General features: G+C 49.1%; 1 protein-coding gene and 1 long non-coding RNA gene across 2 annotated transcripts in view; one reads left to right on the top strand and one right to left on the bottom strand.

The window, feature by feature from the left end:
* Positions 1-2,096: 2,096 nt before the first annotated feature.
* Positions 2,097-23,590, bottom strand: DISP3 (dispatched RND transporter family member 3). The gene is made up of 20 exons (XM_017735011.1): positions 22,658-23,590; positions 21,683-21,902; positions 20,077-20,213; positions 19,507-19,641; positions 19,124-19,284; positions 18,098-18,237; positions 17,226-17,371; positions 15,635-15,796; positions 15,087-15,249; positions 14,578-14,699; positions 13,837-13,973; positions 13,130-13,311; positions 12,558-12,688; positions 12,286-12,458; positions 11,435-11,561; positions 10,462-10,607; positions 9,956-10,115; positions 9,473-9,586; positions 8,313-8,479; positions 2,097-7,603 (listed from the first exon to the last, which is right to left on the bottom strand). Exons 1-20 carry the CDS (start codon positions 23,583-23,585, stop codon positions 7,241-7,243), a joined length of 4,014 nt encoding a protein of 1,337 aa, XP_017590500.1. The 5' UTR covers positions 23,586-23,590; the 3' UTR covers positions 2,097-7,240.
* Positions 23,591-23,810: 220 nt separating this feature from the next.
* LOC108446912 overlaps positions 23,811-25,023 on the top strand; it is an 11,260-nt gene continuing 10,047 nt past the window's right edge. The window contains exon 1 of the long non-coding RNA XR_001862251.1: positions 23,811-23,822. This is a non-coding gene — a long non-coding RNA (uncharacterized LOC108446912). The remainder of the gene's footprint in view (positions 23,823-25,023) is intronic.

Below are 25,023 nucleotides of genomic sequence, written 5' to 3'. Positions count from 1 at the left end.
ACATTGTCAGCGCTTGTGCTGACTGTCACGGACTCGCTGCGCCTTTGCCAGCGGGGGTAAACCCCAGAGGGCTGAAAGCCTTGCAGATTTGGCACACGGATGTAACTCACATCCCAGAATTTGGTCGGCTGAAATATGTGCACGTGTCTATTGACACTTTCTCCTCGGCTATGTGGGCTACTGCTCACACTGGAGAGAAGGGCCGTGATGTCATTGCCCATTGGAAATTGGCTTTCTCAGTCCTGGGCGTGCCAGCTTCTGTGAAAACCGATAATGGTCCTGCCTACACCTCGGAGAAGACGTGGCAGTTTTTACACCTATTGGGTGTAGACCATACCTTTGGTATCCCACATTCTCCTACTGGCCAAGCCATTGTCGAACGCGCTCATGGTACCTTGAAGCGTGTTTTGGACAAGCAGAAAAGGGGAATGCATGGAGAAACCCCACAGAGCCGACTAGCAAAAGCTTTGTATACAATTAATCACCTTACAGTACCACAAAATTCAAATAATCCTGTTATTCTGAATCATTTTCTCTCATTGCAGTCTGCAGGCGACAGACAGCTGCCCCGGGCAAAAGTCTGGGTACGGAATTTACTCACTAACCAATGGGAAGGCCCACATGAGCTTATCGTTTGGGGTCGTGGGTATGCTTGCGTTTCCACACATACTGGAGTACGGTGGCTACCTTCAAAATGCGTTCACCCTGACCTGCGGCACCAGAGGCAGAACAGGCAACCTCCCAATGATGACCAGAACGCCAACCATCCAAATGGCGACCAGAATGTAGATCATCAGCCTAATGACTCTTCTGATGATGACCAGGATGTCAACCATCAGGCAGATGGTCCTTCTACAAGCAGAGACTGGGATGGTCCTTCCACAAGCAGAGACTGAATTTTAAATTTCTTGTTATGGAGTCAGATAGTTAAAGCCTTAAGGACATTTTTAGAATTAATAACTGATGTAGATTTCTATTTAGGATTAATAGTAGAGTTGTTATCTTATAAAACAAAAAGGGGGAATTGTAGGTACAAAAATGCTGTTAGTGAGGATCTTCTTGTTATTTTTCTAAGTCCGTGAGAGACTTTTCTCTCTCACAGAAGAGGTAGCAGGGAATGTAAACAACCAAGCCACCTGCAACCTTGGAAAGTCTTGTTTATGGTATAGTAGAAAATATTTTGATAATGGATGTTTTAGGATTTTGGCCAATCGCCCCCAAGGGGTGGTTGGTCCTTTGTCCAATTAGACTATGAAGAAAAAAGTCTATAAAAGAGTTTGTAAAATAATTAAATAAATCAATCTTGCTGCACAATTCCTGCCTGCTGGATCTTCTCCTCCTCCTCCTCCCTATAGCTGCGGGACACAGTGATATACCGTAGGAACCAGGCCTGTGGTAATAGACTGTCAGCATTAGCACAGGCTGAGCCAGCAGCCTGTGTGGACAGGCTCCCCCAGATGAAAACACAATTCCTTCCCTCCTCTGCGAGCTTGAAATGAATACCAAGCAGCTGTCACCCTGTGTAATCCCTCCTCTGAGCCCCTTCCCCTGTCCCAAATCCTTCCTCAGTCCAGCAGCTGTTTTCTGAAGAGCTGTGGAAACCCTGTCCATCTCTGTCCATGCCTGCAGCTATCCTACCCCATTTCTGTGCCCTCATTCCCATATTTGGCAGCCCCGGGCACTCACCACTGCCTGTCCATCTCTGTCCATGCCTGCAGCTGTCCTACCCCATTTCTGTGCCCTCATTCCCATGTTTGGCAGCCCTGGGCACTCACCCCTGCCAGGTGGTCCCACAGTCCTGCGAAGGCCAACCTGTGCCTCCTCTGTGGTCCACAGCTCTCGCACAGCTCCTCTTGCAGACCTGTGTGGTTTCCTGCACTGCCTTTTCCAGATTGCCGGCTCTTCTGGATGTGATAAGTTGGCTTCAAGAGGACCAATTTCAGTAGTAGTAGCAGACAATCCTGTGCATGTTAGGAACTGGTTCTGTGGCCTCATCCCCACCGCATTCCTTACACAATACAGATCCTGTCAGTGCCACTCTGGCTGTCAGTATGTGTACACAAACAGTAATGTGGTGATGAGTGAGGGTCCAAACATGCGAATGTCAAAATCTTTTTATTTACAACAGTCTCCAAAAATCAAGGAACACTGAAAATAGTGAAGGTAGGAGACAACTTACAAAAGTGACACACATACATCGGGAATTGTGCTACATCACTCTGAGAACTGACACTCTTAAGGTCTGCACACAACGTGGTAGAATGGCAATGCCCTCCCTCCCTCTGTCCATGGGGTGCTAACACCTCTTCTCCCTTGTATTTTAGACCATCCTCCCTCCCATTTGTTCTGCTTCTGCCTCCAAACCTTTCTGTTTATCTGATCATTGCTCTGCCTCTGGTCCTGGTCACTGCCCCACACCTCCCTTCAGCAACTGCCCAAAGGAGGAGCAGAGAGGAAAAAGCCAAAAACCTCTGTCCTCATGATGGAGATAGGCATTGAAAGATGTCTAGCTCTGGGACCCCGGGTACTAACCCAGGGCAGAGTAGTTAGCAAAAGCCTTTGAAATATCTGTGAACTATGGCTTACACGGTATCTGGGGTGAGGTATGATTTTGGAAGAAGTAACCAAGAGACTGAGTTTGTCCTGCCTGGCTGCAAATCAGTCTGCACAGCTTCATTGGTGGACAGTATGGGAGGATTTATATGTGTCATGGGGTTAAACAAAAAGCCTTTTATAACCTTCCAGAAAGGCAGGCTGCTCTGCTACAGAAATTCAGTGCAGGACCAGCTAAAAGACTTAGACACTGTGACATAAAGCAACATCCCAATTTGCCCCAGTGGAGGCAAAGCCAGGGTATCTGGAGACCATTGCCTCCAGACTACTATATCAATGGTCCCAGTAGCTCTCCAAGTGTCTACATGTCCTTCTCCTTGGGGATATTTCTCAGGCTGCCTTTGCTCTGGCATATTTTCAGATCCGGCAAGAATTGAGAAACACAGTCCAGCTCAGCCAATGATTCCTTTCAGAATCTGCAGCCTTGGCAATTGCTGAGGTCAGTGGCCAAACCTGATGCCCCAGTTGCCCAAATCCAGCACCTCAAGGGGCACCACAACATAAAGAAACAAACTGAGTGAGGAGTCATGGATCTTTTCCTTCCTCTGATGCTGATCTCTACACAGGACATCAACTCTGTTCCTCCCTGCTCCAAAGCTGATGTGGACAGGGCTGTTGTGAGTGGGGAGTCTTTCTCTCAGTGTTCACAGCCATGGGGAGCCCTGGACTCACTCAGTAACTCCACTGAAGGCAAAGAGCAGTCACACTAGCTCTGTGCATGAATCTCAGAGCTTCAGCACCAAGGAGCAGTGTCCTTCTGCTACTGCCCTGCGCTGGAGAGAACTTCTGGGCAGGACAAGCCCCGCTCTGTTTTGTAGGAGACTGCATAGTTCCAGAATGACCCCCTCCTGAAGTATTAACCTAACTTTTCAGAGCTTAAGCCTCAAACCAGGATTTACTAGAAATAAAGGAGTGGGCAATTAACAGGCACATTCCATTGCCATGTGCTAGCTGAAAGTTCGTGTATGCTTTTTAATTGCACCAAGATCATTTTGAAATGGAAAATGGAGCATTTTTTTCCAAGTAAGACTGATCTGATACATTCCATTTAGAAACATCAAAACTGAAAGCTCTGTGTGAAGCTGTTTAACTCCCTGGCTTCCTCTGCCTAAAGAGATTCTCCTTGAGACTTCTCCAGCCACTTTCAGTCCAGACTCTGTGAGTACCTTAGGCATGAACATGTACCACGGAGAAGGCTGAACCTTGCTCAGCAAGAAAACAGGGCCCAGGAGATGGCCTGTGAAACAGAGGAGTCATCAGAGAAAGAAGATAGGCAGAGATATGGGAGGAATTGTTTAAGGTGAACATCTGCTCCTGGAACAGCACCAGACAGGTGAGGCCTTGCTTTTTATTGCTATGAGCATCTGCCTTCGAGTACCAATTCCCAGCAGGACCTCCACACTTGCTCAGATAAAGCCATCCCTTTTCTTACCTCTATAATTTTATGAGTGTTCTGTAATCACAAGGATGACACTGCCTACATGGACATGGATGTATGTATCTGCTACCCTTTTGTTGTCTCCACAGATGCTTGGGCAGATCAGGATGTAAGTGTTTTGCAGAAGGCTGGGCCCCACCTTTAAGTCTCTTTCCTTCCACTGCATTTGGAGAAAGCAGCAGCCACCCTGACCACAGAGCTGTGCAGGGTGAAGTGGTGATGGGGAAAATGTCTAGTTAGATCTTAAGCCAAGTATCATGACTGTGTTTAATCAGGGTCTCAAGTTACAACATTCAGTGAGTCCTTGCAGCATAAAATATCACCTAGGATCCTCTACCAGCTCTTCTGCCATCCTGCTACATCTGGTGTAAGTTCCTCCTCCTCTCCTTACGTCACTTTCCTTCCTGGAAAATATCACTTCCTTTTCCTCAATATGCCTTTGTGAATCATTTGCACTTATCCTGGTTGCTCCTCTTCCTTCTGAATCGTTCCAGCCACTGCATTCCCAGTATCACTTTGGGCAACAAAACGCAAGGTGATGCCCTGCTCCTGCTAGTGCCAGCTAGTCCTTCTGCAATGAGGGAGCCTGGGCTGGCTGGAGAGGAGGGGGGAAAATGACAGCTTGTCCTTCTCCCTTCCTGCTCCAGAAAACAGCATGGATCCTGTCAGGTGCCAAGAACTCTTGTTATTTTTGTCTGCAGATCAGACACTGCCAGATCATACCCAAGAGACATAAAAGGTTTCCCTCTACTTTGAAATTAATCTTTGCCTCCCCTCAGCAGCTGAATGAGTGTTCCCAGCATGGCGTGTCCAGAATCACACTGGAGGTGAGGGGTTGATGTAGCCTCTTTATAGTGAGCACAAACATAGGATACCAGGGGCTTACATAGGCTTTCAACTTTGCAGGATTCAAAGCACTCCTGTGCCTTTTCTTAGAGGCCTTTAAAGGTTTCTTCATACTTATAGGAGGACCTTCCTCTAAGGGTGCCCTCAGCACCTTATTCTCTTGTCTGGTGACCTGGAAATATCCATCAGCTTTAATCACCCAAAAGGGGTTTGAAGTGTTTGTTAAGTTCAAATCAAGCCACCAGTCAGAGCATCCTTGGCCACAGCACTAGGGATACCTTGCCCTCCCCTGCAGCACCTGCATAGCCACATAGGTCCCATGGGGCTGTATATCATCAGCACTCTTGCCCTCTCCAGTCACTGCCACCTAGGACTACTCAGGGCACCACCAAGAGTTAAGTCTGGAGCACAGACACGGGGAACAGCATGGCTTACAGATCAAGGATGGTGCTGAACTGTGCACAGCAGCCATCAAAGCAGCACAGCTTAAGGATAGTCAAAAATCCTTTCCAGAACCATTTATTCATGGGCACAGGGTTCATTATGAAGGAGCTAGTGCAGATTAGAGGTAGGTGCCAAGAAACATTTAACACTTTGCAGAAAGGGGTAATTCAGCTGCACCATGGAATAGCAAGGAGAAACCAGGTCTGCTCCACTCGCGTTCTCACGACCCTCACTGCCTGCAGCAGGATTGCTCTGGAGCCCTCCTGAAAATAATAACTCCTCTCTCCAGCTTGGGGAACCTTGGGGACACCTTGGGGAAGCTACTTTAGAAACAAATATTTGATCCAGTTTCACAGGCATGACACAATGTGAAGGTGTAAGACTGGCAGGGATCAGAGCACGGATGCACTGAGCCAAGTAGAAGCAGCTCAGTCTCCCAGCAGCACAGGCTCCACAACTTGGCTGGCAATTAGGTTGGGCTTCCTGGAATTTTCATCTTAAAAAGAGAGGTTGATCCAGACAGATAACACAAAGCCACCAGGACATGGAATCTGCAAAGAAATGGAGTCAGGCTGCTTCCTGGCCACATTACTCTATTGGCACCCTTGTAAATAGTGGTTAACGAATCTCCCAGGGGGCCTGACCCTCCCCTTCTGCTAAGGATCAGATGTGCTGTGTATCAATGCACACTTAGCTATTTCAATTTAAAAAATATAATAGAATCAGTGGTGCTTAAAATGTACTTGTTAATGGCACCAGTTTGCGATTTCATTTTACTTTAATATAAACCATCTGCTCAGAGCAGACAGCAGCTGCAGCTCTGCTGCACTCAGGTGTCCACACAGGAGGGTGTCTCTGAGCTGCCACAGAGGATCCTGTGTATACCACCAGGTGTGGGCTCTACCTAGCCCCAGGGGTTACCTTGTCCTCAGGCTAAGAGCTGACCATTATGGCCAAAGACCTCTGCAGGGCTCTCAGGGCTCTCTGTTTTCTCTCCACCAGGAAGAGCAGAGGCAGTGACTGGTGAGGTGACCAGGGGGACTGGGCATTGAAACTGCCTTGACCTCACTACTGAGATGAGGGAGAGGAGGGCAGGCTGCTGAGGGCACCATCTGCTTCCTGATGGCTGTTCACAGACACATGAGATCCCAGTAAAAGGTGCACTGTCCCTCCGGAAAGAAGGGGAAAGCCATGTGTCCCAGTGCCCTCCCTGAATGATGAAAGCAGGTCACTGCGGGTGGTGCCACCCAACAGCTCTAGTTCGGATCTCAAAATGACACCCATAAGAGCTCCCATGCAGCAAGCTCACTGCTGGTCTGGCTTGGATACAGGGCCTGCCAAAGGGATCCAGACAACACTGTTCTCCAGGCCTGTCCAACAGCTCACTGCTGTTCTTGAAGGCTAAAGTAATGAAGCACAGGCTTGGTGTGGGAGTAGGGTATCGCCTCAAGAGTCATCATTGCAATGCTGACCCTGGATAAGTGGAGAGGAAGGACAGAGGGAAGGGTTTTTGAAAGGATCAGATGGCCTTCCCAAATTCTCTCCTTTTAGCTTCGTGATTCCAGAAAGCCCTGTTTGTTAAAAATAAATTAAAAGAACAAGAAAAGAAACAAAGAAAAGCAGAAAGAAAATTGAGAGAAGGAAACCTCCTCCCCTCCTACTCACGGGCTGAGGTATTCCCTGGGCAGCCCTCACCGTCCATCATCCATCCATCACTACCCAAAATAAATACAAGTTTAGAGCAAAACCCATTAGAAAATAAAGTGCATCTGGATTTGAAAAACTTCTGGAAAAAAGGGACTTTTTTCCCTCTTTTTTTCTTACAAAAAATATTCTTTAAAAAGAAAAGAAAAAAGAAAGGGAGCAAGAGGACAGAGCATGTGGCTCTTGGCCTGGGGTCTACAGGGCTGTCCCGTTGGGGAGGGGGATCTTATATCCGCTCTTCAGCAGGGCAAGGCAGATGCAGAGACCCAGCAGGCCAGTCAGGAGCACCCCCAGCACAGCCTTGAGGCAGGAAGTCCTGCTGCGGATGAAGGTGCCAGGCCCCATGATGCTCAGCAGGGCTGTGCTCACAGTTAACGTGTACAGGATGGAGACTCCCGTGTTGAGGGCCACGATCTTCCCAAACTTAGCGAAGGGGGCAATGATGCAAAAGAACAGTGGGACAGTGGCGATCATGGTGGTAACAGCACTCGAGACGATTGCCACACCCACATGCCGGACTGCTTCCATTGTCCTCCACTGTCGGCACACTGTGGGATCCTGGTGGAAAGAACAGCAGTGTTAGCAGAACCGGCACATGGAGCTACACTGATATTTTAGGCTTTGAGAGGGTGGCTTAGCTCACAGAATCCCTGTCCAGGACGAAGAGGCTGCCTGAGTGCATCTCAAACAGTTCATGCAGTCTCTGAGAACACTGAGCCAAGAGCCATAGGGTTAAAACCCAGCAGAGGCAAAGGCTGCTGGATTTTGTGCCTCCTTTCCACCACATCAGACTGATTGCTGGGCCTACACAACACAGGCACTGCAGGCAGACACTACACCTGGCAACAGAGATCCCAGGCTTTTGTGGTCTCCATCTTCCCAACGAGACAAAAGATGTTAACAAGCCCAGAGATGAGCTGGACATCCAGCAAAGCAATTTTCAGAGGTTACACAATTAGTATGGAGCTGTTCCAGCACAGACTGTCTTCACTTGAACGTGAAAAGGTGTTGCTTTGGCACAGCTGTGGCCAGCAAGAAAAGGGACAACCATGTGGGTTGGACCCCCATCTGAGTTTACTGTACTCAGGTACACAAGCTCACAGTCTGAGCAGTCAGCTGGACAAGCAGCAACTACCATATCCCAGGGATGCTCTGAGGGTGCCAGGACACATCCCCCCTTGCCTATCGTGCATCCTGCATCACAGTTGAGTGGCATGGGAGGGCACAAGAGGAATGAATGCAAGGCTGTAGGAAGAACAGAGCTCACCTCTGCCTGGTGGAGTGGCAGGTTCTCCCCTGCCAGCAGGTAGCCCTCCACCAAGTGCACGCAGTAATCAACAGAGGAGCCAACGAGGATGGAGAGGGAAATGGCTTCCACAGCTCCCATTTCCCAGCCAGACCAGTACATGATGGTCACCACAAGGCAGACAACCCCTGTGTGAGGAAGGTGTTGTCAGGCAAATGTAAAGGACTCTGGGACTGCTGTCCAATCCTACTGATACAAGTCAGTCACTGGGGAGTTTGGGATCATACCCCGCTGCCAGCCAGCCTGAGTCCTGTACACACTCCCCCTGCCACAGAGAAAAACACTTCCTTTGCCTTCCCTTTGCACAGGGACCATTCCATAAGGTGATCAGACCTGCTGGGGCCAGTGGAACACCTAGTTAAATATCAGGCAAACTGACAGACTGATGTCAATCTAGACTAACTCTTGCTATATGAATCCAAGCCCAGACAAATGTCCATGTGTGCACACAAGCACCACAAGGAAGTGAGCCTGTTGTTTTGCTTGCTGAAGTTACACAGAGGCTGAGCACACTTTTTAGAAGTCAAGAGTACTGTTAGTTTTTGAGTCATATGTGGGAGAATAAGTGGTTTCAAAATGATAGATTTGATTTTTAAACTGAGAAGTTTAGCAACACACTTAGAGCACAATATCACCAAATCACCAGCCAGGGAGAGGAAACTATTTAAAATTTGCTTCGAATACTAAAAATCTGCTAAAATACTCAGCTTTTAACATCTCCCACTGCTTGGAAACAGCAGCCATGGTGCAGGTTCTTGGAAAGTAATGCAATTGTTATTCAGAGCATGTGGGACTTTAATCACATTATTACACATAACAGGTAGGGATGGCATTTGTGTAGCTAAACCCCTTATTTAAACAAATAGAAGGGATTGTGTAGATAAAACACACTGGGAATTAGACACACAAATCTACTTTCCCAATGAGGTTCCTGTGCATTTGTTGAGAGTTTCTTCTGATCACTTAGCTAGTCTGTTCTCCAGGACGGGCTCCTGGAAAGCCAAAAGGGTTTTACACAGAAGATGGGCAATTCAGTTCAAATCACCAGAGACTCAGCAGTGCCACAATCCACCAATTTCAGGAAAAGTGAAAGCCTGACACATTGGAATTGGTGTTTTTACCTAAGATGCTGAGCAGCACTGGCAGCAGGAGGAGGATGTGTGTGGTGAACACTGCCACGGCAGCCACACAGATGACCAGTGAGAGGACAAGACCATACAGGGCACTCTGCACTCCTGGAAGAAAACAGCCAGCTGATTTGAATCCTGGAAGGTGACAGCTGGGGTGAGAAAGGTACCATGTTCCTGCTGGCAACAAGGCAGGCAGGGACTCACGCTGGGGAAGATGAGAAGGGACGATGACAGTGGAAAGAAGGTGATAGGTTTCTTGAATCTAGCATCAGCAAGGCTGAGTCCTTTCCCTTACCTATTTCCTTGGGGTTTGCCTAATTTTGACAATACACATTGCTTAGGGCAGGAACAGGCTTTAGGAATTTGCACAGCAATGGCAAGGGACTGCAGATATAACCCATGCCCACCATACAGGATGGAGTGTGCTGTGGAGATGTATCAGAGAGCACGGAGAGAAACACAGCAGTCACTTGCCTATTATCTCCATGAAAATCTGCTTCCAGTGCTCACAGGTCTGGAAACCATGCCGGAGAGCAGAGCCCTCTGGGAAGAGTTGGAGTTGCTGCTGCAGGAATGTCTCCCATTTCAGATAGTCAGCATATGTCTGGAAGGACGATTTCCCCTTGTAGGTTGTCTGTAACACGACAAACACATCACTTGTATCCTGCTCTTTGGGCAGGGTGTGCATGGCAAGGGAAAGGGCAGAACAAGCTAGCTCAAAGGGCAGTGCCAGGTAGAACTGACAGAGGCATTTGGGCAAATCTGCCACCAGCTTTTTGCCTGAGCTAATTGTGGTGTAAGCAGCCACTTCTACCAACTTGTGAGTGTAGGCATCTGTCTGCAACAAATGCTAATAAACACTAAATTATGGCTGCAAGTGAAAGTGGCCAGTGCAGAAAGAGCAGAGCTAAACCCCCAGAAGTCACAAGATGAAACCGTCACCAGAATGGCAATGTCACTAGGTGATGCCATATGCTCACCGATTCGAAGGCCATGGAGATCCACTGCACCTTCCCATCCTTCACCCCCACTGCCCCATGAGAGAGCTGTCCAGGCAGCAGGTTTGGCTCAGGGATATTCTTGCACTCGGGGTGCAACATCTGCAGAAAGGAGGAGATGCTGTAACCTGAAGAGAAAGAAAGAGCAAGGGATGGAGGGCAGAACAGGGAAAGGAAGCACACTGGAGCAAGGGAATGAAAAGAACCTCAACCAACAACCCAAAATGGGAGCCTCAAGAGAGTAGCAGGCCCCATTTGTCAGCAGCTGCTTCCCCCTGCCATTCTGGTTTGCCAAAGTCTTTGAGGTCTCGGCATCACAGCTCTCAGCTGCTGTAGCTTGAAAGGACACTCTGTGCCATCAGCATAGGACAGGACACTGCCACTGCTGTTTGTCCCCAGTTGTCAGGAAGCACCACAGAGAGCAAGTGCTAAGGGGTGTCTGCCTGGCCTGGCAGGGATTTGCTCCAGGCATGAAACTGGCTTTTGGCCTGAAGCCAATATACAATTCCTAGGTTCAGCTCCACAACTTTGTGACCTCTGAAGTTGGGAGAGACGGTCACTGGTCAGGTATGCAAAGCCGAAGAGACAGTGAGGAGCCTCACTGCAATGAGATCAGGTGTGATTTCATCGTTATTCAGGAGCTACTAAGAAGATATCTACTGAATCAAAAGATTGTATCTCAAGCAATATCCATGACTGGGAAGAACAAATACAATTCTGTTCTTATCCTTCTGGATTAAATCCCAAAGAATATACCCAGTGTCTTTGGCATTAAAGAGACCATTTTTCTTTCTTTCTGTCCCAAAAAGCACAACCAATGACATGTTCTAGAAGGGTCAAGCTGCCTTGGGAAGAAAAGGAGACAGCAAGAAGCAGTCACCCTTTCTGGTTTGCTGTTGAGGACCCCAGCCCAAGCAAGCACAGGTAGGGCTGCAGAGGAGTTAGTCTAACCTACCCGAGGGCAGGCACTGAGCCCCTCCAGGCTTCACCAGCTCAGAGTTGCTGGCAATGGCTTTGCAGAGGTGGCACAGGTTGCCAATCTCTTTGAAGAGGTCAAAGCTGTCATCGTAGATAACGCTGCCCTTTCACAAGGAGACACAATGACAAGAGCACCACACGTGAGACATACACACAGCAACTGGCACTGCAGCTTCCTGCCCGCTCCACCGCCTGCATTTCTCACTGTCCCTTCAGAGCAAACAGGCAAACGCTGATTCTGCACAGTACCCCCAAATCACAAGGCAGGAAGAACAGCAGAACACTGAGGTGCATCAGCCAAGCTAAGCATAATTTTTTCTAGAGAAAGATTGTCATGTGTCAAGGTATCGGATCTGAGAGATAAACTGTTTCTAGAAAAGTCACGTTTAGTAACCTTTCCCTAGAGTAACCAATTTTTATTTTTTGTTAATACTTCATAACAAGATATATATTATAGAAAAATATCAGTTCCCTCAGTCTTGAATTTGTAGTGAGTTTTGTACTGAGCTCAAGATGGGTTTGTTTCTAAAATCCTCGGGAAAGCCAGATTTAGACTCAAAATTAGAAAGTTATATATTGCACTCAGAGGGATTTTCTGAAAAGTCTGACATGTTTTTTTCAGTAAGGACTTCCTGATCTCCATTATTTTGTCAATTTGCTAAAACAGAACTGTACTGGCTCATCACAATGCTACCACCTCTGCCCTTCCATCTGTCCAGACTGCTGGACCACCTTCGGCTGTGGATATTAACTAAACACCATCCAGAGAGCCTGTCCCTCACTCGCCAGCCCCGAGCATGCCTGGCCAGCATGCCAGACTACGTGTACCATGTCTCCAATGACGTGGTTGTCTGGGCGTCTTGTGCGATTAACGCCTCTGATTCCAAACACTACAAACACCATGGCTCCGGTGTCTACCAGCGGCCGCACTGCTGGCTTCCCACAGCCTGTGTTCATGCATGGATTAAATCCAGATGTGGCCGACAGCTTTGCTTTGGGTGCTGTTGTCAAATACAGAATAAAGGTTGGTTACATTAGATGGCAAAAAAAGCCTGATTCTCTGGACCTTGGCATGTTTGAACAGGGCCTCATCAGCTTACCTTTTTCACTGGGAACATACAGGATGCCTTTGTTGGGTCCGTCTGGGCTAGAGCTGAGCAGACAGCCTGGAGGTGCAACACACACTCGACCGTGGTAAGGGGGCTTGTGCGACTGGGCAAAATACAGTTTCCTGTGCAGCAAAGAAAGTTTGTTATGGGGGACCAGAGGTAGAGAAGATGAAGCGTCCAAAGTATTACATGGAAACAGACATTTGCAGGGACAGAAGGGAAAGGTGAACATCTGCAGACCTGTATCCCTAGCCACTGCATATTCTGTGCTACCCATTCAGTCCCTTAGTTCAGGTGGGTAAGGGCAAGAACCAGATCAGCAATGTCTTTCTGCCACCTAAAGAAGCCCCCAGTCACAGTCTCTCAAGCCTTTGGCATGCCAATGATGCTACAGGCCTGCAAAGTGACTGCAGAGATGGGGCATATATGCAGCAAAGCAAATTCTAGGGCCATGGATGTGACTGATTGAGAGCAGGACTAGCACTGGCCATTAGGCATCTCCCATCAGCGTCTCAGCTGTGCTGTTTCTGCTGCCTTGTCCTGAGGGGGTTTTGGAAGGTTACCGTGTTCGCTGCTGCTCCTTGGAGGCCACGTAGAAACTGAAGTCGAACTTCCAGCCCTTCTTGGTGTCGCAGGACAAGGTGGTCATCATCCACTTCCTGGGGCTCATCTGCTTAAGCAGCCCTACTGTGGACACACAAGCTGTCAGCTTCCTGGTGAAGTTACCGAAAGGCACTCTATACACCTAAGCAATGGATTAATGAAAACAGACACTTAACTCCACAGGGTTGCAGTCTGTTGCACATTAGTATCACACTCTCCCCTCCTCCCTGAGCATTGGCACAGCCACACAGAATGAGCACTGCAGGCATAGCCCCAGCCAGCCCCCAGCCTGCCCCTTCCCAGCAATGTGTGTGAAGGGCCCCGTGTGTGAAGGGCCCCTTAGCACCCCCATTACCAGTGGCCTAGGCTGAATGGTGGCTGCTCTGCCTGGGGTGAGGGACATCTGCTCTAGCGACGCCCACAGTTCTGCTCCCATCGCTGACAGTCACCTCACAATGGCAACAGGTGAAGTCTTGTGGCACTCCAGGGTATCATCCTGGATGATGCCGAGCACAATGCCTTCTGTGTTAACTACCCTACTACAGTGCCCTGAAAATGTCACCCAGGGCTACATAGGACCCCATGGAGAGACAGGAGGAGGCTCTTGTGCTCACCTGCTGAGTGCTGCACTCTTGCTAGAGGGGTCCAACATCCTGGACTGACTTACCTGGAATGAAGGCACCTCCCCGTCTCCCGGTGACACCATCTGCCAGGGTGCAGGGACACTGGCATTGAGTGAGAATCTATAGATGGCTGGTCTTCCCTTGCTCTTGGACTTGGAGATATACACAGTCCCCTGGAGCTCTGAAGAAAACAGAGGGCATGAGGTTTGGTGGTACTTCTCAATCAGTAAATCCTACTGACATGGACAGAGCAAAGGAGGGTTCTGGTCTGCTGTCTGCTCTGGGACAGCAGGCACAGCTTCTGTCTTCTGGCAGCACAGCACACCTTTCAAAGGCTATCACAAATACATCCTGAGCTGCAGTAATTCCTGATGGCTTATTAATTCATGCTGTCTTGGGATATGGCCCAATAACTGTTTTATCCTCAAAATCCCCTGCAAACAGGCTGAATTTACTCTCCTCATGACTTGCCAACAAGGTTGTGAACAGGAGTGGGATGTGAAAGCTTGGAGTTCCTAGCCCTGTACTCAGATCAGAGGGATATGACCCTAGACTGTACTGCCACCTGGGTTATAGGACCATGTCCTGGAGAGCAGTAGGTATTAGGAAAAGGGGGATTTTGAAGATGCTCCATACATCCAGCACCAACCTAGGGCTCAGTGGGGCAGGCTCTGAAGAGAATTATTCCCCATCAGCTATTCAGAGAGCATGTGGTTTAGTTTCTACCCCAGTGGATCCTTGGGCCCTGGCCCCAAATGTGGTCGGAGTCATCATGCCCCACTCACCTTGCTGCCCTGTATCACCCATGCTGCCTTTGCTTCCCCAAGGTGACCCTGAGCCCCTCTTCTTTTTTTCCATGGAAGTTCGGATGTTGTTCTGCAAACTGTGGGGCTTTTCCTGTAGAAAAGACCTACCAGCCCTGTACACACCACAGACTGCTGCTGAACACCAAACCCTAAGCAGGCAACACAGTGCCACAGACCCTCAGCTGGGCACTGACATGAGACCAGCACCTATGAGTAAAAGTAGTCAATTTTCATAGTCTATGAAGGGATTGCTACAGAAGAAATAAACAGTTCATGGCTAAAGCAGGAAATACTTTTCTAAATACTCCACTCCTACAGGCAATTCAACCATCCCGCTCCCAATGTGTGCCTCCTTTCCACAGGGTCCATCCAATGTCCAATGAGATATTTGAACATTGTAGGTGTCTGCCTCACATTTCAGCTCCTCCAGTCCAGGGCTTAGGCCAGGCTGGGCTGCACCCACCATGGTTTGGGGACCAGCATTCTCACCTGAGCAGGTAATGCAAGAGATGCCTTCAGCACTCAGGTTGTATTTCAGGTCCAGTAGCACCTGGATGTTTGTGTCTGGCCGGAACAAGACTGGAGCACGGCTAGCTGGATGGAGGTGGCTAGCAAAGAATATGGACAGGAGCAAAACAAGGAGAAAGAGCCCTGCAAGGAGAAACCTGGGTAAGTGTGGGACCTTACATGCACTTCACACTTCAAACATACTCAGAGAGTAGGCATGTGGTAGAAAGATGGTATTTTCAGCTGGAAAAAGAACAGCCACTAAAGCACACTGGCATCTGGGCTTTCTTGTAATAAGCCCATGCCTGGAAAAAATTCTATCAGGATTTGCCACTTTAGATCTGAGTGAGAAGAAGGGGAAAAGTCCCTTAGGGACTGACTGTTCTGGGAGCACTCTTCCACTGTGTTAGAAACCATTTACCATGTCCCTTTTCCCACCTCTTGTCACTAATAATCAAGGCTTGAAGACTGATTGAAATGTCAAACCCTCTAAAATCCATGTAGATGCAATACCCGCCTCCTTCCTTACCCACAATCACCCATCTGCTCTTCACTGCAGACCACAGCACCCAGTGTTCCAGCAGCTCCTGCAGATGAGTTATCAAGTGATCCCGGTTGCTCTTCTCTGCAGAGAGCTGCAGATTTTCTGGCATCACAGACACCAAGGGGACATCCCCTATTTCCAGGGAGACTAGAATAGAGAGAAATCAAAAGCAGTCTCAGTGTCTTGAGTGTCTCTTAGAGCTCTCTGCTCTCTTTTATCAAATCTTCTGCAAGGTGCTGCACAACTCACTCAAGCTAAAGAGATGGAGTAAGACCCCGGCAGAGGCAGTGACTCACAGGATGTTATAAGAAGCATCTTTGTCAAGTCACTGCCATGCAACAGCTACACTTGTAAATCAATAGCTCAGTCGAAATCTATACTTCAGGCTATTCCTTCCTCTACCAAACCCCACAAACACTGTCCACTGCATGCTTCTTGGGCCAAGCAGAATTTGTCCCTGTCCCACTAAATATGTCTTACTGCTAATTATACACAGCTGACTTCTTCCTGACTGCAGCCTGGCTCCTCCCTGATTCTCTTCTCTCCAGATCAGGGATGCCAAAGGGAACTGCCCCCTTCTCTGTGTGTGAGAAGTGGGCACTTGCTGTAGTGGGATGAAGCATGCCCGGCACACTGTACAGCCAACCTACAAACCACACTTGGTCACTGACTGGAACAAGCTGCTTTGCTTCTTTATAGTTCCCTGATCCCAGGGACCCTGGAGGAAAACATCCTGCTGTTTGCAGGGAAGGGAGGGATTATTTCCATACATCAGCACTGCATGTGGCTCTGGCATACGAAGGAAGCACAGAGCCAGAGCATCTCTACCTGCATCTCAGAGCCTTCCCTGCAGCAAGGGCTCTGCACATGCCATGGAATTGATTCAGTTACCTCCAGTTCCAGTTTGCTTCTAGGCCTGAAAGATACTCACTGCCCAGACCACTCCTGTTGGGGATTTTAAAAGGAAGAAATTCCAGCAAGTTTTAAAAGCCAAGTACAAGAGAGCATGACCCTGTGAGCACCTTTTTCTTGGGATCAGGGCTGGAAGGATTATCTCCTGCTAACAAGAGATAGGGAATTTCTGGGCTTTTTTTCTAGATTGCTTATGTGATCTCAGGCAAGTCACTGCCCTCTTCATACCATGATGGAGGAGCTGCTGTAGGGGGCTGATGCTGGAGAACAACAGTGTTCTTCCTCCTGCTTCCCAAATGCAGTGCTCCAAATGGCAGGGAAGAGGGGAAAACTTTACTCCAAGGTGAGCTGTCCTGGCATTATGGATTAGATGTTTCATGGCTACATCCATGTCACAATCAGTGATTCCAGACAGAAAGCAGACCATGGTGGACCCAAGAGAATCAGCAAAGTAGTCAGAAAGCATGCATTGACACCCACTGAAGATCTCAAAGGAAAGTTACAACAAATACTGAATTCTGACTCCTACAACCTCCCATGATGGCACCATCTCCAACTTACAATTCAGGGAACTGAGGCAAGGATCAGTGTCAGGGGTAGGGAGAACTGCAGGATGAAGAGGGGAGTGTGATCCCCCTAAAGGCACCACACAGCAGACACATACCAGGCTCATCCTCAACGCTGAGGAGTGGGATGTCATCATCAAGGTAGGGAAGGGTCTCTCTGCCTGCTCTGGAGGTGGCCTCTGAGGCAATGAAGAGATCTTCAGCTAGGTGCAAGGCATTCTTTTTGGTACACTTCTGACTGCAGCTGGATCGAAGCAGGAAAGGAGACAAAGGCAAGAGTTTTAAGCCACATACCCTGTGAAGTGGGCTCCTTCAGTGGCAAGGAGCACAGCCACAATCTGCTCCAACTACTTGGAAAGACGACAGGCACTGCCATGAGCAAATTCCATTTCTAAGTGGTGAGAGGACAAGGGCTGGGCTGGATACACAGAGCAGGGCTGAGCCATGGACACCGGGTGCTGAGTGACGGGAGTTTCAGCAGTTCGTCTCCCTGCTGATGAATAAAAACAGGCCAGGTCGTCTGCAGTGCTAAGGAGAAGGGGAAGAGGAAACGTGCTGACTTTCAAACACAAATCTCCATGTCCTGCTTGTGCTCACAGGAGGGAGCAATGGTGATCTGTCTGTGATGCAGGGCTTGTGTCTCCACTGCTTGAAGATTTAGCTGTGCATTAAGTGCTCCGAGGAAACAAATGGTCCAATGCTCCATAGGATTCAACCGAAAGGATTGACTGACATTGCAGAGTCTGGCTCATGGAAGACACCTGTGCATACACCAGAGAGAATGAGACTGGGACTTGACCCTTCCATTTTGCTCCAATCTGGAATGGTAGAACTTAAATTTCCCTTCTGTCAGAGCCAAAGCCAAGCTGCCTGAGGGGAATGAGGATAAACTGAGATGACAGGGAAGGAATTTGCATACCTCCTTGACTGCAAATTCCACAACTTCCCACCCACAGGCTCCAGGGCTCACCTGGCTTGGCAGGAGCTCTCTAATGGGGACACATAAAGGGTCCATATTCCAAGAGCAGCTGGCATGGTGAAGAGCACAGCTACCCAGCAGCAGGACACAATCAGTGACATGAAGAGTCCAAAGTCATGCACAGCTGGGATCTACATGAAGAGAGAGAACATGAGATTGGGATCAACTGGGGCAGGATTGCTGGAGAGACAGCAGGCAAGGAAGAAATATCTGGTGGAACCTGAGAATAGCACACGCTGACCTCAGTCATGATTGTTATGAATGTATTGTGATGTTGGCTTTTCGCATGTTACATAATTGTTATGAATGTATTGTGATGTTGGTTTTTTCATGTTCCTTAATGTTAGAAAAACTTTACCTAGGTTCTGCAATACATGATATAGAATCTCTATTGTTTATGTAGTCAATTTAGAAAAGATAGGCAGAGAAAGCCTTCACATTCCTGGAGTATCTTATCAGAGAAAGAAGAAGACCCGAAACCAGAGAGAAAAATTTATGGAGGGAGCAGAGACAGAATGGAGCCAAGAAGGAAGATAGGGCTGATGGGATGATACACAGAAACTCCAAAGAATTTATGAATCATGCATGATTGTAATGAATATGCAATAAGAGATGTACTTTTAAAGACGATCTTTTGGATGCAGAGGTGTGCCTTTGGCTCTGCCAAAACACCCGGCTGTAATACCCTTTTTGCTATTGTCTCCTAATTGTCCCTTTTATTAAACTTTCCTTAAAATTTTACTAAGAGTGAACCTCATTTTTCACATGATAATCAGCAAGCCCGGTAGGTAAAGCACTGAGACAGAGCCTGGTGGCCACTGGATGCTGTTTGATCAGTGGCACAGAAGCATTTCCTTGGATAATCCACTGCCTTACAGCAGGTAAGAGACAGCCCTGTAAGAAGCAGGTCTGGCAGCCCACTGTGCTGAAGGAGAGGACAGATGGTGTTGGCAGGTTCCTGATCTACTAGGCCATTTGGCAGAAATGGAAACCCCAAATCCCAAAGGTGCAGGGTACCTGAGAGAAGATGTTGGCAGCATATGCTGCAGCTGTGGTCAGGGAGGTGAAGAAGGTGGCCTTCCCTGCTGTCTGGATAGTGTGGATCATGCGCAGTCGCAGGTCCTTGAGGTGGGTGGCTTGGCGGTAGGTATTGATGAAAACAAAGACATCATCAACCCCTGGAAAAAGACAGCAGAGATATTGATACTCTGCTCACAGAAGTGACATCTGCTAAAAATCTGATTTCCCCCTTGACATTTGATCTGCAAATATTACACTTACAGGTAATGGAAAAGGGCCTGAAAATTCAGTCTGCATTTGCCACCATCACCTTCTTCTCTCCTGCAGACAGAAGGCAGGGCAAGGCAGCACAGGTAGGCTTTGAGTAAAGATGAGCTTACCAATCCCCACGATGACAAAGGCAGCCACACCATTGAGTATACCCAGATACTGGATCCCAAATACGACGTGGTACAGGAACAGAGCCACCAGGCAGCTTAGCCCAATGCTGGCAATGCCAAAGAATGACAGGAACACTACAGCAGAAAAGAAACATGGAAAAAATAGTATCTCTGGCCAACCTCAGGAGAACAGACACCTCCCACCTGTTCTGTTAGGATACTGGTTCCCATGAGTGTGTTGGTGACAGAGAACAGTTCAGGGCTGCAGGACTACTGCTTGCAGTCTCTTTCCCATGAGGCTCATGCAAAAAATTACATCAGATTTATGCCAGTGTTAGCAAGATGGGAATTTGCATCTTACTCCTGATCTCCTGTGAGTCTTCCCTCACCCTCCCCACAAATCTCTGCTCTGGACAATCAGACTGGCTTGCATGGCTTCTGCATGCTGCTGTGCTGCACAGCCACACTGGTTCCAGGGCATCAGAGTCTCTCTCCAGGCTTGCACAGACAGAGAGAGACACGGCACATTTGGATTTGTGTTAGAGCAGGGTAGCCGTGACTCCAGCCTACCTGAGCAGGAGGTGAGGATGTAGACCAAGACAGCTATGCAGCTACTGCTGATGAAGGCCAGCAACATGTCATTGTTGAAAGTCCTCCTCACTTCATAGTCAAACAAATCTGTCCCTCCGTACAGCACCTGGACTTTGCTAGGGTGGGAAGATATGAAAGAAGAGGAATAATTGAGTGCAAAAGGAGGAGAGCCAGGTGGTTTAAAGCACAGTATCTCCTCCAGAGCAAAAGGAGGTCACTGCTCTAATAACCTGGCAGTTCTCTGAGAAAACAGAGCAGTGAGAGCAGGTTGAACAAAGTTGCTCCTGGAGGTGAAATTCACACAGGGAAGGAGAAAAATAAAGAGCAGGTCTAATATTTCTGAAGTTCCTCCAGTGCACGGTGGGTCTTAGTCACTAATAGACAATTCCGGAAGCCTTCAAAGCCAGTTCCATCTGGAATCCTAATCACTGCTTATTAGATTAGTACAGCAGATGCAGGCAGAGTGAGAGCTTATCAGAAACCACATGATTTACCAGCTTCTGCCTCTGGAAGCAGGCACAGAGCAGAAATAATCCAACATAATTTAACCAGGACTACAATAATGCTGCACCATAGGAGGCTATCAGGGATCCAAGCTTCGGAACTGAGCCTTGGCCTCAATTCCCTTTTGGCTTGTCATAATCACAACCTGCTCTGCCAGCCCAATGTTGAGAATGCTCCGTGGCTGCCTGCCTTCCAACCTGCTCTTGAAGATCAGCATCCCTTCATTCTGGGAGTTACTGAGACTTAGGGCAGTGGAAAGTTGGAGTATAAGAAGGTACAGAGACTGGGACGCACAAGCCTTCTGTCAGCTACCAGGGTACTGGGATGCTCTTTTAGCCCTTTTAGCTCTATTTTATCATCTCTCGCTCACAAGCACTGAGCAAAACTCTGTTCAACCAAGTCATACAGACCTAGTGGTGAAAAAAGCCTGCATTTCCTGAAAATTATCCTGCCTTGAAACTCCCCTCCCCACCTCTCTGTACAAAAAGCAGAAGCAGAATTGGATATACAGGTTGGGTGGCCTTGAGTAAAGACCATTTCATCTCCTGCATCAGACCAGTGGTGGCCAAACTCAGAGCAGGAAGCTCTGTTTGAGCCAGTGGAACTGGATTTGTGAGATGGAAGCAAAAAGACCCAGTGCCAGACAAGGGCTCAGTGGAAAGGTAGGCATTAGATTCAAACTTTGTCCCCCTTTCATTGTCTCTATTGGTGTCTCTGGCATGTTGCTGCAGTAGGAAGAGGCATTAAAGGGGAGCATATGAGTGGTTTTCTGCCATATGCTCCCCACCCTCATTTACAACTCCATGCCTGAGCCCAGCTTCAGTGGAGATGCTTTTTCTCCTTCATCTGGAGCATTATGCCATGGCCACTGTTTGAGACTGACCAGTAGTCCAAGCTAGCATGCCAAGCCTTCTGTGCTTGGTGCCTTCCCCGTGAGGCCAAATAGAATGTGGCTATCAGAGTGGAAAAGGCACTTCTGCCTTGGTGTGAACCTTAAGGCAGAGCTTTTGCACCCTGAAAGGTCTGTTCCATCCTCTGCCCTTCCCTGCTCTTGTGCACTCCCACCTGCACACACCCTCACCTCGTGGACTGCTTGGCCAGCATGGCCACGTAGGTGATGACGAAGTTCTGGAACTTGCGGCGCTGCTCCTCCCAGCGATCCTCCACCGAGTAGTAGTTTGGCAGTGGTGCCCCAAAGAGGATCTCACTCCGCAGCAGGGAGCTCTTCATGTTCTCAGCAGACAAGCCCTCATCCACATACCAGTAGAATTCGGGGTGGGTCATGGCCAGCTCCAGGGACCCTGAAGGAGAAAGCAGCACCACTTTTGTTAGGTCCTGCTTAATTGTCTTGGCAAGGCACAGGGTCTAGTCTGCCACAGGGAAACTGGGAGTCATCCTGTCTGTCAGAGTGATGCTGACTGCAGCTGCCTTCCAGAGAGCAAGGAAGGTCAGGGAAACCTGGATTGCAAAGACTCACATCCTGCTTCTGTTCTGTGACAGATGAAGGGGTGCATCCCACAGCTACATCACACCCATAGACTCCTCATGAGTCACTTCTTTGTCACCACCCAGAGCCTCTGTTTTACTAGAGGTGCACAGTACAGGGTACAGAGCTGGCAGGAGGAGGCAGGGCCTTTCTCCTCCTCTCCTTATAGGAGCCTTTCCAGTTGGTGACTCACAAGCTGCCGGAGCACCCCACAGACCTCTTTAATCTGCTCTGTAGTGCAGGGAAGCTCATCCCTATTGTCTGTTCAAGCAGTGGCATTGCTCTAGTCAACCACAGTCATCTACAGGGGACAAGGGTCAGTAGAAGACATCTGTACCATGCAGGACACCCCCTCACTTGCCTGTGGGGGTCTGTGTGAACTGTGACTGGAGTTGCAGGGTTGAAAAGGGGCCCTGGTGCAGAAAAGACGATTCTTCAAGGCACAGCCCAGCAGCATCTTCCTCTCCATACAAGGCAGTCACCCCTCTTAGCTGCACACCAGTGACTGCCTGAACCTGAGGAGAGGCATTCCTTGAACATGCCAGCCCTTGCCCACAGCCCTCAGCTCACCTTGGATGTCAGCAAGGTCTTGTCCCATGCCATCATAGTAAATCTTCCCTCCTCTCTCAGTGGGGAAGAAGTAGGTCATAAGGGAGCTGGGAGGGGAGCAGTAGGAGTAAGAACCCAGGGGCAGGTCCTTCAAGACCTCATGGGGCTTCCAGCAGAACTCCCGGAAGCGAGGGTGGTCCATGATCTTGCGCTCAACCTCATGGATGGTGACCAGGCGTTCTGTGGTAAAGATGTTGTTCTCAGAGTCCCCCCGAGCCAGAAAAATTAGCTCAATGCGCCAGTGAGCATGTGTCTGTGTGTTGGCACTGATGTAAGTGCTAGAGTAGTCCCAGCGCGGGGCTCCTCTCCCGATTCGGGAAGTCTGGTTTCCTGGGCTCAGGTGGGCCTGGGGCTGCAGGGAGCTCATCCTGCCCTCTGGGGGGCTGCGTTTGACCCGTGCACTGACCCCAAGATGGGAAGCATTGAGGTGAAGCTGCTGGAGCTGCTCGAAGATGAGTCTCTGCAGGGTTTCCGAAGTAAAGTCAGCCAGATCCCGGCGGTTCCTCCCCCATGACCCAAACTGGGATTTGAGGGCCAAGGCAAGGGCATCGAAGCGCTGTGAGGACTCATGGTTGCGGATCTCAAAAGCGTTGTAGGAGATGTCAATATCCAGGGCTGGGTAGTGGAGGAACATGACAACAGCAAGCACAGCAGGGATGGCACAGCCCAGGAAAAGTATGAAGCCAGCACAGTATGGGTTGGTAAACACCCAGCCAACAATATTCCAGAAGCTAGACACAGGCAGTGTGACACACAGGGGCCTGACTCTGCACGGGCTTTTCCCACACAACAGAGCACCCTCTTGCCTCTTCCGGGAGCTGAAGGCTACCTCTTCATCTTCCTCCTCTAGCCAGGCATCCTGTAACAATGGGTCATCCTCTGTGTCCATGTCAGCACCTGTTCACAGGTAGAGAAGAACAATCAGCGAGGCCCAGCAGTGGTGTCACAGGCACAGCCATGAATCCACAGAGTCCCAGCAGCAGAGCTGGGATGGAGGCACGCTCCAGTTCCCCCAGGGGCACTCCTTCCAAACCCCACAGATTTGCTACAGCCACTGAAACAACAGCCTTGCCATGAGGTATCCCACACTCTGCCTGGCAGAGGAACCAGAGAGGAAAAAGTTCAAGTGACAGTCCCAGAGCCCAGTGCTGTGGCAGAGGAAGGCTCTGCATGGCTCCAGGAGCACCAGGCATGGAGACTGCAGGGATTCATAGTATGTTGCTCACACTGCAGCAGCAGGAACATTTAATTCGCTAACCTGGTCCTCACACCCAGGAATAGTTCACGCTACCAGATACAAAATGCAAGGGAGTGTATCTTCCTCTCCTTAGAACTGACAATAGATTTCCCCCAGCTATTTACAGCAGTATTCATCTTTCCCACAAAGCATGCATATGTGTGCACACAGAGCCAGAAATGCACACACCCACACCTGCAGACACACACTTGCACACACCACCCCCTCCGAGAACTCACTGTGACCCTGCTCTAGTCCCTGAAGGGATATCCACTGGCAGCATGGGAAGGGAAAGGACTGATCAACCTGCCTTCCTTCCACTCCTGTGGGATATTGTTAGTGGAGTGCATTTTTCCCATTCCCACAGAACAACCAGGAAGAAAAAGCAGTTACTGCTTTCATGGAATGAAAGAGGAAACCCTCCCTGATCAGCCCAGACTTCGTCAGGAAAGAAAGGGATAATCCCTGGGAGGTGCTCTCCTTAGCAGGGGTTTCCCAGGTTCCCAGACTTTCCCTGGGTGTCTCATAGTGGCTTCCCAAGCCAGGGATCCACAGGTGGTGGTCCCTGAGAGCAAAGCCCAGACCCTGTAAGTGTCACTCCCTTTTCTGGGTCCAGGCAGCAAAGCCAGTAGCCCCCCTCACTGAATGAATGAACAAACAGGTTCCGTTTGTTACCTGACCCTGGGAGTTGAAAGCAATTTACACACAGGCCAGAAACAATTTACGAGCTTTGCTTCTAACCAGTGTTGCTATTTTAACAGGCCTTATATCAGCAGAAATATAAATTGCCAGTACCTCTTAAACTCTAGGTCCTCAGAAGGCCTAGGAGCTGCATGAACCTGGACCAAGAGGAAAAGCAGTGGGACAAAAATGCTCCCTGGCAGAGGAGTGTTGTGCAAAGCAGCAAGGGTCACAGCAACCTCTCTGGCTCTGGTCAGTCTGAGCAATGCCAGTGGCTTTGCTCACAGAGAGTTCACGGGATCCACAGCAGCTCCCATGGGATTCAGTCTGGTCTGAACAGCATCTGTGCATGTCTGGGCAGAGTGTTCCCCTCATCACAGAACCTGTGGAGAACAGGTAACCTCCGAGC

This window comes from Corvus brachyrhynchos, unplaced genomic scaffold (assembly GCF_000691975.1).
Source record: "Corvus brachyrhynchos isolate BGI_N302 unplaced genomic scaffold, ASM69197v1 scaffold395, whole genome shotgun sequence".
Classification (NCBI taxonomy): domain Eukaryota; kingdom Metazoa; phylum Chordata; class Aves; order Passeriformes; family Corvidae; genus Corvus; species Corvus brachyrhynchos.
The sequence above is the reverse complement of the archived record's forward strand: the minus strand, read 5'-3'. Positions and strand labels throughout refer to the sequence as shown.